This window comes from Triticum dicoccoides, chromosome 6A (assembly GCF_002162155.2).
Source record: "Triticum dicoccoides isolate Atlit2015 ecotype Zavitan chromosome 6A, WEW_v2.0, whole genome shotgun sequence".
Taxonomy (NCBI): Eukaryota; Viridiplantae; Streptophyta; class Magnoliopsida; order Poales; family Poaceae; genus Triticum; species Triticum dicoccoides.
In genome coordinates this window covers 111406854-111418845 of record NC_041390.1, presented here as the reverse complement: position 1 = coordinate 111418845, position 11992 = coordinate 111406854, and the positions used below count along the sequence as shown (strand labels likewise).

Below are 11992 nucleotides of genomic sequence, written 5' to 3'. Positions count from 1 at the left end.
GACTATACCTATATAGTAGAAAACAAGAAACCTAGACGAAATAAGGCAATAGCGATTTTTGAGACTAACCAAGGGAGCTCGCCTCATGCAGACAACACCAAGGTATCTTATAATCAGGCAGTAACTTACCAATCCAAAGGTACAGCAAAATCTATGCACGGTCCAGGATCTGAAATCAGTTGTCCAGTTTGTCCCTCGAAGAATGTAGTCAGTCCTGTTCCTATGGTGTAAGCATATTTGTTTCATATACATGATTTCTCAGCAGCAACTTATACATAAGCTAACTACAAAGAGATGACTGATCAAGCTAATCACAAAGCTATTTAGGGAGAAAAGAGGTAGCAGTAGAAGAGGCAAAGATGCAGATCTTGACACCTCACATTTTAACCATCTTGCCAGAATATCTGAAGTACAAATTTGCGAAAATGTTCTACCATACTCTGTATGTGTCCCAGATTTGTATTCATGCTTGTTGCCTAACAGCTATAAATGTAATGATTTAGAAGAAATAATCGGACTACAGCACTGTTGCTAATTTCAAGCTAAAATCTGATGAAGACTTCCGAGTGCAATGGCTGGGCCTGAGAACTATCAGGCCCACTGAAAACTATCTGGGTGCCTGCTGAAGCTCTTTCAAGAATTTCTGCCTTTCGAAAAAGGGGCAGCACATCTGACTGAATCTTTCGTAGCCCTTGTGAGTGATCCTCTTTAGGAGCAACCAGGAACAATTTCTTAAGGCAACTAGCCTTTGTCAGCAGAAAGTCCAGCAGACGCATCTCATTGTGATGCCCCTTGAAGTTTGTCATCTTGGCCAAGCGAAGGTTTTCTAATCCATCTTCAGGCTGTTCTTCCTCTGCCACGTCCAAGTAATTCCTCGTGAAGGAATCATGGGTGTTTGTTGGTAGCTGTCACATCAAGTGCCATATATTGAGAATCAAAACATCCAGACATCATGCATAGTAGTACATATAATGAATGGACTATGACCAAATACATTGCGTATGAAGATAACAACCTGCACGAAGAGCCTCTCCAACTGAGGACAGGAACAGGTCTTGAGGAAGCTAAAAATGTCTGCGAGGTTGGAGTTGGCCATCCCGAACATGAGCAATTGAAGCTCCTTCAATCTCCGGAGGTTGGTCTCCTTGACGATGGTGGCTAGTGACGCAGACACGTACTAGAGGTAGAGGTAGAACAAGTATAAGCGTATAGGCAACGGAAAGTGCTTCACAAGGAAATGGAATAGATGCCGAGACGAACCTGGAGGGCAATGCTGCATATGGTGAGGGTGGTGATGTTGGCAAGGTGAGGAACCGCCGAGGGCAAATTGGTGGGCGGCAAGCCGGCCTCTGGCCCGCCCGAGCAGAGGTAGAGATCCTGGAAAGAGTCTCCGACGCCAGAGAAAAGGTTGCTGCAGAGGAAGGGTCCGCTGAACCGGAAGGAACGGAGGCGGGGCGCCGCCGGGACCCGCAGCTCGGTGGTGCGGGAGCAGTCGACGACGGTGAGGCTCCTGAGGTTGGCGGCCCCGACGGTGGTGAAGTCGATGCGGCGGAGGTGGCGGCAGTAGCGGAGCTCGAGGTCGCGGAGGCAGGGGCAGGCGGCGACGACCCGGCGCAGCGCGGCGTCGGTGATGGAGACGGAGTGGAGGTGGATGACCTCGAGCGTGGCGACCATGGCGTTGGCGGAGGCCGTGAGGTGGAGCCCGCGCACCGAGAGGCGCGCGAGGAGCGGGCTCCCGACGGGGAAGTGCACGGCGAGCGCGCCGGCGCGGCGCTGGCCCCCGCGCGCGCCGCGGGCGCCGCCGCCGTCGAGGCGGAGCTGCAGGTCCTCGACGCCGCAGGCCGCGGCGTAGTCGACGCAGCGCTTGAGGTCGGCCTGCGACAGCTGGCCCGCGTGGAAGGTGAGGGAGAAGACGTCGACCCGGCGCCGCCCGCGCCGGTCCACGGCCGCGAGCTGGGCCTGGGCCCCCGAGGGGCCCGGCGGGACGCGGAGGCGCAGCGAGGAGGGCACCGGCCAGCGCTGCTCCCAGAGGTCCCGCCACCGCGAGGAGAGCGCGCCGGTGCGGATGGCGCACTTGAGCGGCAGCAGGCTGAGAATCTGCAGCCGCAGCGCGTCCGGGAGCTCCGAGATGCGGTCCTCCCACCCCGCCGCGCGCCGCCGCTCCCGCTCCATCCTCCTCGGCCTCCTCCTCCTCCTCCTCTTCCCTACCCCGTCCGCATCGACCGGGATTCGCTCGCAGGGGGGTGGTGATGGGCCGGCCGCGTGCGCGTGCGTGCCGCTGGGGTCACTGGACTAGGACGGCGAGGGCGAAGGGGGAGGGAGAGACGTGTGGAGGCGTCTCGCCGGGCCGGTGCGGTGCGGTGCGCGTTGCGTCTCCCCTTCCAATCCCTCTCCTCCTCTCCCCTCCTGGCCCGTCCCTCCTCTACCACTCTTCTACCTTTGTTTGGTGCGCCGGTCAGCAGTCCGTCCCTCCCTCCCTCCCCGGCCCGCGTCGCGTTGCCGTTGCGTTCGCATCGATCGCATCGATCGCGTCGCGTCGCGTCGGGCCCTTTTGGTTCTGGCCTCGTGCCCGGTCGCCGGCCGCGCGGGATCGCCCCGTTTCACACGGCGCGTTCGCCCTGCCGGTTTTTTTTTCCTCCTTCTCTCGCGCTCGCCAGCTAGCTGCTTTCCGCGGCCTCGTTGCTTCTTTTCCGAAAGGAACTTTGGGAGTAGTAGTAAGGCCCTGTTTGGTTCCAAATATGTCACCAATTTATAAGTCGAAAAGTAAAAAAAAATGACTTATTTTGCCAGACAGACCCAACTTATAAGTCACCCCAACTTATAAGTCATAAGTTGCTCCACCCCAACTTAAAACTTATAAGTCACCTCCTTTTGCATGGGTCCCACCACCTTTACATAAAAAAACAAGATAGGAAGGTGTGCTCAGGTGACTTATAAGTCAGATGACAACCAAACAGGCGTGACTTATAAGTCATTGGTTTTAAGTCACCTGACTTATAAGTCAGGTGACTTATTGGAACCAAACAGGCCCTAAATCATTTCTCTCCGCCTCCGCCGTTTGGTTCTCTGCGCTCGTTTCACACCCTTTCGGAGGCCACCTCCATTTCTATGTTTTTCTTGCCCTTTCTGAAAGGGGGAGATCCTTTCGTGCTCGCGTGACCCGTTGTTTAGTCAGTGCTAATTGAGTTTAGTCACGGCTAATGGAGCTGACCCACCTAGTGACCCCAAGTATCTTTTTTCTAATGAAATTGTGACCCCAAGTATCTTGGGGATGTGACGAAACCACGACGAAGACATGTCGTGACAGTCAAGAGGCGTTATTTGATTGGGTTGTGGTAATACATCATTTATTTTTAACAATCACCAGGTCGTGGGACATCTCGAAATAGGTTTTCGCCCCGCTTTATAGATAAAGTATACGTCCATACAACCAAGTCTCAACCATAGTCATAAAAGAAAACGGCTGAAGCCACAGCACAAACACGCCCAAATGAAAGAAGAAGAAACATAAAAAGGCCGCCAGGGCAAGCTACGAAGCAGATCAACGGTCGAAGAGCCGACCCGCGGAAGACAACAGAGCGTCCAGATAGAGCTGAAGCCGGTCACGATCTCTCGGTCTAGCGAGCGGATGCCAGTGCTGCAAGAAGGCAAAAAAATTGAAGAACGACTCAGAAGCACGCCGCGGGAACACCCGCTCAATCATCATCTTATTGCGACTAGTCCAAGGAGTCCACATCATAACCGCGAAGATACGCCAGAACAGTCGGCGCTTACGGCCAACCTGAGTGGCCCTTACCTGCAGAAACTCTGCAAGGTCATGGGCCTCCCACTCCGGACCCAGAGCCTCACGAATAAAGCACCAAAGTGCATGTGCTGCTACACATGAGAACAAAATGTGTGTTCCCGTTTCCGGGACGAGGCAAAGGGGGCAAAGGCCATTGCCCGGACCATGGCGTTTCAGCACCTCGGTACCCGAAGGTAGATGATCTCTGAGAAGCTACCACACGAAAATCTTGATCTTCAAGGGCATCGGCGCCTTCCACAATGGGATAACCACTGGAGAACCGGCAGCCGGCATAACGCCTGATAAGCGGAACTTACGGAGAATTCTCCTGAAGGAGAAAGACTCGAAGAAATAGTGACAGGATCCTGGGATAGAGGAAGAGGGGCTACTTCCCTCAAGTCTGCCTATTCCTGCACCTTAGCTAGTCCGAATGAGCGGCGGAATGCAATGTTCCATCCCTCATCCAAAGCAGCCGCAAAAACAAGAACAGTCGGGTCGTCACAAATCGCAAAGAGCCTCGGAAAACCGCATGCGGAGAGGCTCCCACTACTAGGGAAAAGGCTAGCAGCAGCGCGGCGCTACTAATAAGGCGCTACAGCTAACACGTAGCAGTAGTGCGTGCTCACCAGCGCTCCTGCTACACAAGTGTAGCAGCAGCGCGCTTAATGGAAGCTCGCTACTGCTAATAGCTATAGTGCGCTTCTCCTGTGCGCGCTACTGCTACTACCGCGCTGCTGCTAACTTTTCTTCACTCGCTACTGCTAATTTTAGTAGTTTTTTTTCGGCATATTTGTTTTGTATTTGAACAGGCTTTATAGAAGAATCTTTAGCACATACAAATGTCATCATGATACACATACAAATGCCTGCGAGACCACAAATGTAATCATAGCATACGCATACAAATAGTCTCATCATAATCATCATCCAACACAAAGTGGTATCTTGTCATCATCTCGAAAATAGCGATACATGCAAGTCTCGAATACTTGCAACTACAATGTCATCCATCTAAACAAAGGTATACGCGAGAAGAGCTATCACTATGAGTGAGAGCGGAACTATGCAGTACATGAGGTGGCGGTTACGAGTCCTCTCTCGCGCTAGTGTGAGCCTCAAGTAACTAGCTTCTCCTTATTGTCTGCTTTTGAAGCCTTTATGGCTGGCGCCCGAGAACCCATTCACTTGCGCCTGACACTCATGCCACTCTTGTACACCCCCGGAACCTTCCCTTTGTACACGACATAGCACTTCCATCTCGCCATCAAGAAACTAGGTACCTGTTAGAGATGCATGTTCATGAAGAGGATGTGCAATCATATATATGCAACAAAATATACTAGAGCAACACCGAAAAAGAAAGGGTTAGCAACTAGATGCAACATACAGTACGCAAATTAATTAACTAGAGGTACGCAGGTCATCATACGCAAACTAACAAAGTAGCGTTACGCAAGTTCGGCAGGGACCATGGACATCACAAAGTTTCATCGCTACAAAAAGTATACAAGTTCAACCGACACATATCATCATCATCGGCATCATAAATCACTAGAAGTTCCATCCTTCCATATCTTCGAGGATGGACCCTAGCTTCTTGAACGGCGTGAGGTCTAGACGTTGCATGCCTATGCGAGTTCAGACGTCGGCTCGTGATATAGGTTCGTGGTGGAACATCCCCTTCTCATCGACGACTTATTTCATGATGATCGTCGCAATGTCGCTTTGGATGCGAAAGAAGTCATCTCTAAGTTTATAATCCGCTTCTCCATGAGATTCTAGCCACTTGTGGATATGATCATCATTTCTGCTTCTCATGCGAAGCTTTTGGTGATCCGTGTTGAACTGAATCATGAGATGGACGATGTAGAATTCATCCTTCTTGCTTGGTTTTGGGACATGGATGCAGGAGAAGTTAGTTTTATGCGCGAAACCCATCTTCTTGTTCCTTTGTTTCCTGATCTGCATGTGGCCACCTCTAATGTTGAAGCCTTAGAGAGCATCATCTAGAATATTCATTATGTGGGTGTAGTCTTTTTTCTCGTAGTCTCTGGAAGGGTCAAAATACACGGCGTGGGAGACTTGCGGGTAAAGAACGATAAGGACGGCGCGCCCGTTGCTGCGGGGAAAAGACACCTCAAATTATTCCCCATATGAGAGAGAAGGAATGATTGAAATGTACGAAAGGGTTGTCCGGAACTGACTTACTTTGGATGATAAGGCACGAGGACAATTTCCCGGTCCTTATTATGTACCATGAAGTTTTGGAGGTACTCCCTAGCAGTTTCACGCTCAAAGTCGCCGAGACTCAAGAAAGACTCGTGCATGTAGTACGAATCCGCCACACAGATTTCCGAGACTTCTTCACTCTTCATGACGGTGCTCATATGTAGCGCAAAAAGGCGGGCGATTGTAAAATCGAGCCGCCTTGTCAGAAACATCTCAAAGATATGGTCAAACCGCAGGAAGAACACCTCCGCGGGTCATGTTTCGATGTAGCACTTCCCCTCAGGCACACGAGCCGCGTATGTCAGATATCCTGGATCCTTTGAGGCTAGTAGGCTTTTCTTAGTCGACAGCACATGGTCGTGCAGTCTCCTGAGATCCCCTAATAGTGCCTGTTGGTGTCAAAACCGGTGGATCTAACTGTGCGTCTAAGGCGGATGGTAACAGGAGGCAGGGGACATAATGTTTTACCCAGGTTCGGGCCCTCTTGATGGAGGTAAAACCCTACGTCCTGCTTGATTAATATTGATGATATGGGTAGTACAAGAGTAGATCTACCACGAGATCAGAGAGGCTAAACCCTAGAAGCTAGCCTATGGTATGATTGTATGTTATTGTGTCCTACGGACTAAAACCCTCCGGTTTATATAGACATCGGAGGGGGCTAGGGTTACACAAGGTCGGTTACAAAGGAGGAGATATCCATATCCGTACTGCCTATCTTGCCTTCCACGCCAAGTAGAGTCCCATCCGGACACGAGACGAAGTCTTCAATCTTGTATCTTCATAGTCCAACAGTCCAGCCAAAGGATATAATCCGGCTATCCGGAGACCCCTAATCCCGGACTCCCTCAGTAGCCCCTGAACCAGACTTCAATGACGATGGGTCCGGCGCGCAGTGTTGTCTTCGGCATTGCAAGGCGGGTTCCTCCTCCGGACATATCACAGAAGAGTTTGAATACAAGGATAGTGTCCGACCCTGCAAAATAAGTTCCACATACCACCGTAGAGAGAATAATATTTCCACAAATCTTAATCTGCTGACACGTTTTGGCAACATGACATCATGCCATGGCTCGGTGATTATTCGAACCATTTTTCTTCAACCAGCTCCACACATAACGCGAGGCGGTTTCTTGACACGTCTTGTCAAAGCAGAGATCGTGTTCCCCTAATTACGGGATTCTCATCAATACGGTCGTGGGTAACCCAACCGTGCCTAGGACTCCTAGATTTTAGGCAAGTCCCGAACGGCCACTAGGAGGATGCTTGATATTCACCCTCTTTATAAAGGGACAAGGCTTTTACTTTTTTCCCTTCGGTGCTCAATCGAATCCTTCCCCCGCCTCGAGTTCTAACACCCAAAGCCCAGGTCAGGTGCTTCGGACCTTTAATCATGTCCAGATCTAGCCTTCAAGGTCGGTGGATGCCCTCCTCCGTTATGGAAGAGGATATCAAGAAGTTGAGGGAGGCCAGATACCTGACCGCCGAGGTTTCGCATTGGCTGCCTGCCCGAGGGCAGGTCGTCCCTACTCCTGAACCCAACGAGAACGTTGTGTTCATCTCCCACTTCCTCTGAGGCCTAGGCCTCACCCTGGATCCCTTTGTTAGGGGTTTGATGTTCTTGTTGGAGAACGTAGCAGAAATTCAAAATTTTCCTACGTGTCACCAAGATCTATCTATGGAGAAACCAGCAACGAGGGGAAGGAGAGTGCATCTACATACCCTTGTAGATTGCTAAGTGGAAGCGTTCAAGAGAACAGGGTTGAAGGAGTCGTACTCGTCGTGATCCAAATCACCGGAGATCCTAGTGCCGAACGGACGGCACCTCCGCGTTCAACACATGTACAGCCCGGTGACGTCTCCCATGCCTTGATCCAGCAAGGAGAGAGGGAGAGGCTGAGGAAGACTCCATCCAGCAGTAGCACAACAGCGTGGTGGTGGTGGAGGAGCGTGGTACTCCAGCAGGGCTTCGCCAAGCACTGCAAGAGACGAGGAGGGAGAGGGGTAGGGCTGCGCCAAGAAGGAGAGGAACTCTTGTGTGTTGGGCAGCCCAAACCTCAAGTATATATAGGGGGAGGGGAGGGGCTGTGCCCCCACCTAGGGTTCCCTCCCTAGGGGTGGCGGCAGCCCCCAGATCCCATCTGGGTGGCGGCCACAAGGGGGAGAGGGGGAGGCGCACCTGGGGTGGGCCTTAGGGCCCATCTGCCCTAGGGTTTGCCCCCTCCCCTCTTGGAGGCGCCTTGGGCCCTTGTGGGGGGGCGCACCAGCCCACCTGGGGCTGGTCCCCTCCCACACTTGGCCCATGCAGCCCTCCGGGGCTTGTGGCCCCACTTGGTGGACCCCCGGGACCCTCCCGGTGGTCCCGGTACGTTACCGATAAACCCCGAAACCTTTCCGGCGACCAAAACAGGACTTCCCATATATAAATCTTTACCTCTGGACCATTCCGGAACTCCTCGTGACGTCCGAGATCTCATCCGGGACTCCTAACAACATTCGGTAACCACATACAAACTTCCTTTATAACCCTAGCGTCATCGAACCTTAAGTGTGTAGACCCTACGGGTTCGGGAACCATGCAGACATGACCGAGACGTTCTCCGGTCAATAACCAACAGCGGGATCTGGATACCCATGTTGGTTCCCACATGTTCCACGATGATATCATCGGATGAACCACGATGTCGAGGATTCGATCAATCCCGTATACAATTCCCTTTGTCTAGTGGTACGATACTTGCCCGAGATTCGATCGTCGGTATCCCGATACCTTGTTCAATCTCGTTACCGGCAAGTCTCTTTACTCGTTCCGTAACACATCATCCCGTGATCAACTCCTTGGTCACATTGTGCACATTATGATGATGTCCTACCGAGTGGGCCCAGAGATACCTCTCCGTTTACACGGAGTGACAAATCCCAGTCTCGATTCGTGCCAACCCAACAGACACTTTCGGAGATACCTGTAGTGTACCTTTATAGCCACCCAGTTGCGTTGTGACGTTTGGCACACCCAAAGTATTCCTACGGTATCCGGGAGTTGCACAATCTCATGGTCTAAGGAAATGATACTTGACATTTAGAAAAGCTTTAGCATACGAACTACACGATCTTTGTGCTAGGCTTAGGATTGGGTCTTGTCCATCAAATCATTCTCCTAATGATGTGATCCCGTTATCAACGACATCCAATGTCCATGGTCAGGAAACCGCAACCATCTATTGATCAACGAGCTAGTCAACTAGAGGCTTACTAGGGACATGGTGTTGTCTATGTATCCACACATGTATCTGAGTTTCCTATCAATACAATTCTAGCATGGATAATAAACGATTATCATGAATAAGGAAATATAATAATAACCAATTTATTATTGCCTCTAGGGCATATTTTCAACAGTCTCCCACTTGCACTAGAGTCAATAATCCAGTTCACATCGATATGTGATTAACACTCAAGGTCACATCCCCATGTGACCAACACCCAAAGAGTTCTGGGTTTGATCATGTTATGCTTGTGAGAGAGGTTTCAGTTAACGGGTCTGCAACATTCAGATCCGTATGTACTTCACAAATTTCTATGTCATCTTGTAGATGCAACTACTACGCTACATTTGGAGCCATTTCAAATAACTGTTCTACTTGGAGCTATTCTAAATTGTTGCTCCATTATACGTATCCGGTATCTCTACTCAGAGCTATCCGGATAGGTGCTAAGCTTGCATCGACGTAACTCTTTACGTCGAACTCTTTATCACCTCCATAACCGAGAAACATATCCTTATTCCTCTAAGGATAATTTAGACCGCTATCTGGTGATCTACTCCTAGATTACCTTTGTACCCTCTTGCCAGATATGTGGCAAGGCACACATCAGGTGCGGTACTCAGCATGGCATACCGTATAGAGCCTATGACAAAAGCATAGGGGACGACCTTCGTCCTTCCTCTTTCTTCTGCCGTGGTCGAGCTTTAAGTCTTAACTTCATACCTTACAACTCAGGCAAGAACTCCTTCTTTGACTGATCCATCTTGAACACCTTCAAGATCATGTCAAGGTATGTGCTCATTTGAAAATACCATTAAGCGTTTTGATCTATCCTTATAGATCTTGATGCTCAATGTTCAAGTAGCTTAATCCAGGCTTTCCATTGAAAAACACTTTCCAAATAATCCTATATGCTTTCCAAAAATTCTACGTCATTTCTGATCAACAATATGTCAACAACATATATTCATCAGAAATTCTATAGTGCTCCCACTCACTTCTTTGGAAATACAAGTTTCTCATAAACTTTGTATACACCCAAAATCTTTGATCATCTCATCAAAGCATACATTCCAACTCCGAGATGCTTACTCTAGTCCTTAGAAGGATTGCTGGAGCTTTGCATACTTATTAGCATCTTTCAGGATTGACAAAACCTTCCGGTTGTATCACATACAACCTTTCCTCAAGAGAATCGTCGAGGAAACAATGTTTTTGACATCCTATCTGCAAGATTTCATAAATAATGTAGTAATTGCTAATATAATTCCAACAGACTCTTAGCATCGCTACGAGTGAGAAAGTCTCATCATAGTCAACTCCTTGAACTTGTCGGAAAAAATCTTAACGACAAGTCGAGCTTTCTTAATGGTGATACTTACCATCATTGTCCGTCTTCCTTTTAAAATCCATCTGTACTCAACAGCCTTACGACCATCGAGCCGTTCTGCCAAAGTCTACACTTTGTTTTCATACATGGATCCTCTCTCGGATTTTATGGCCTCAAGCCATTTATCGGAATCCGGGCCCACCATCGCTTCTCCATAGCTCGTAGGTTCATTGTTGTCTAGCAACATGACTTCCAAGACAGGATTACGTACCACTCTGAAGTAGTATGCATCCTTGTCATCCCACGAGGTTTGTTAGTGACTTGATCTGAAGTTTCATGATCACTATCATAAGCTTCCACTTCAATTGGTGTAGGTGCCACAGGAACAACTCTTTGTGCCCTGCTATACACTAGTTGAAGTGACGGTTCAATAACCTCATCAAGTCTCCACCATCCTCCCACTCAATTCCTTCGAGAGAAACTTTTCCTCGAGAAAGGACCCGATTCTAGAAACAATCCCTTATTGCTTTCGGATCTGAGACAGGAGGTATACCCAACTGTTTTGGGTGTCCTATGAAAATACATTTATCCGCTTTGGGTTCGAGCTTATCAGCCTGAAACTTTTCCACATAAGCGTCGCAGCCCCAAACTTTTAAGAAATGACAGCTTAGGTTTCTCTAAACCATAGTTCATACGGTGTCATCTCATCGGAATTACGTGGTGCCCTATTTAAAGTGAATGTGGTTGTCTCTAATGCCTAACCCATAAACTATCGTGGTAATTCGATAAGAGACGTCATGGTATGCATCATATCCAATAGGGTGCAGTTATGATGTTCGGACACACCATCACACTATGGTGTTCCAGGCTGTATTAGTTGTGAAACAATTTCCACAATGTCTTAATTCTGTGCCAAACTCGTAATTCAGATATTCATCTCTATGATCATAGCATAGACATTTTATCCTCTTGTCACGAAGATGTTCAACTTCACTCTGAAATTACTTGAACCTTTCAATAATTCAGACTTATGTTTCATCAAGTAAATATACTCAGTATCTACTCAAATCATCTGTGAAGTAAGAACATAACAATATCCACTACATGCCTCAGCACTCATTGGACTGCGCACATCAAGATGTATTACTTCCAACAAGTTGCTTTCTTGTTCCATTTTACTGAAAACGAGGCTTTCAGTCATCTTGCCCATGTGGTATGATTTGCATGTCTCAAGTGATTCAAAATCATGTGAGTCCAAACGATCCATCTGTATAGAGTTTCTTCATGCATATCTACCAACAAACATGGTTCGCATGTCTCAATCCTTTCAAAAATGAGTGAGTCCAAAGATCCATCAACATGGAGCTTCTTCATGCGTTTTAT

The 11992-nt window shown here is 48.9% G+C and overlaps 1 protein-coding gene across 1 annotated transcript; it reads right to left on the bottom strand.

Annotated features, from left to right (window-relative positions):
* Positions 1-339: 339 nt before the first annotated feature.
* On the bottom strand, positions 340-2411 carry LOC119315386 (FBD-associated F-box protein At5g18780-like). The gene is made up of 3 exons (XM_037590009.1): positions 1261-2411; positions 1016-1177; positions 340-905 (listed from the first exon to the last, which is right to left on the bottom strand). The coding sequence occupies exons 1-3, from the start codon at positions 2170-2172 to the stop codon at positions 543-545; spliced, it is 1437 nt and encodes a 478-aa protein (XP_037445906.1). The 5' UTR covers positions 2173-2411; the 3' UTR covers positions 340-542.
* Positions 2412-11992: the final 9581 nt, after the last annotated feature.

Excerpts from the sequence above, each read along its gene's own strand:
- LOC119315386 (XM_037590009.1), bottom strand. The coding sequence starts at position 2,172 with ATGGAGCGGGAGCGGCGGCGCGCGGCGGGGTGGGAGGACCGCATCTCG. Across the intron at positions 1,178-1,260 it reads TATGCAGCATTGCCCTCCAG|TACGTGTCTGCGTCACTAGC; the intron begins GTTCGTCTCGGC and ends CTCTACCTCTAG. Across the intron at positions 906-1,015 it reads TGGAGAGGCTCTTCGTGCAG|CTACCAACAAACACCCATGA; the intron begins GTTGTTATCTTC and ends TTGATGTGACAG.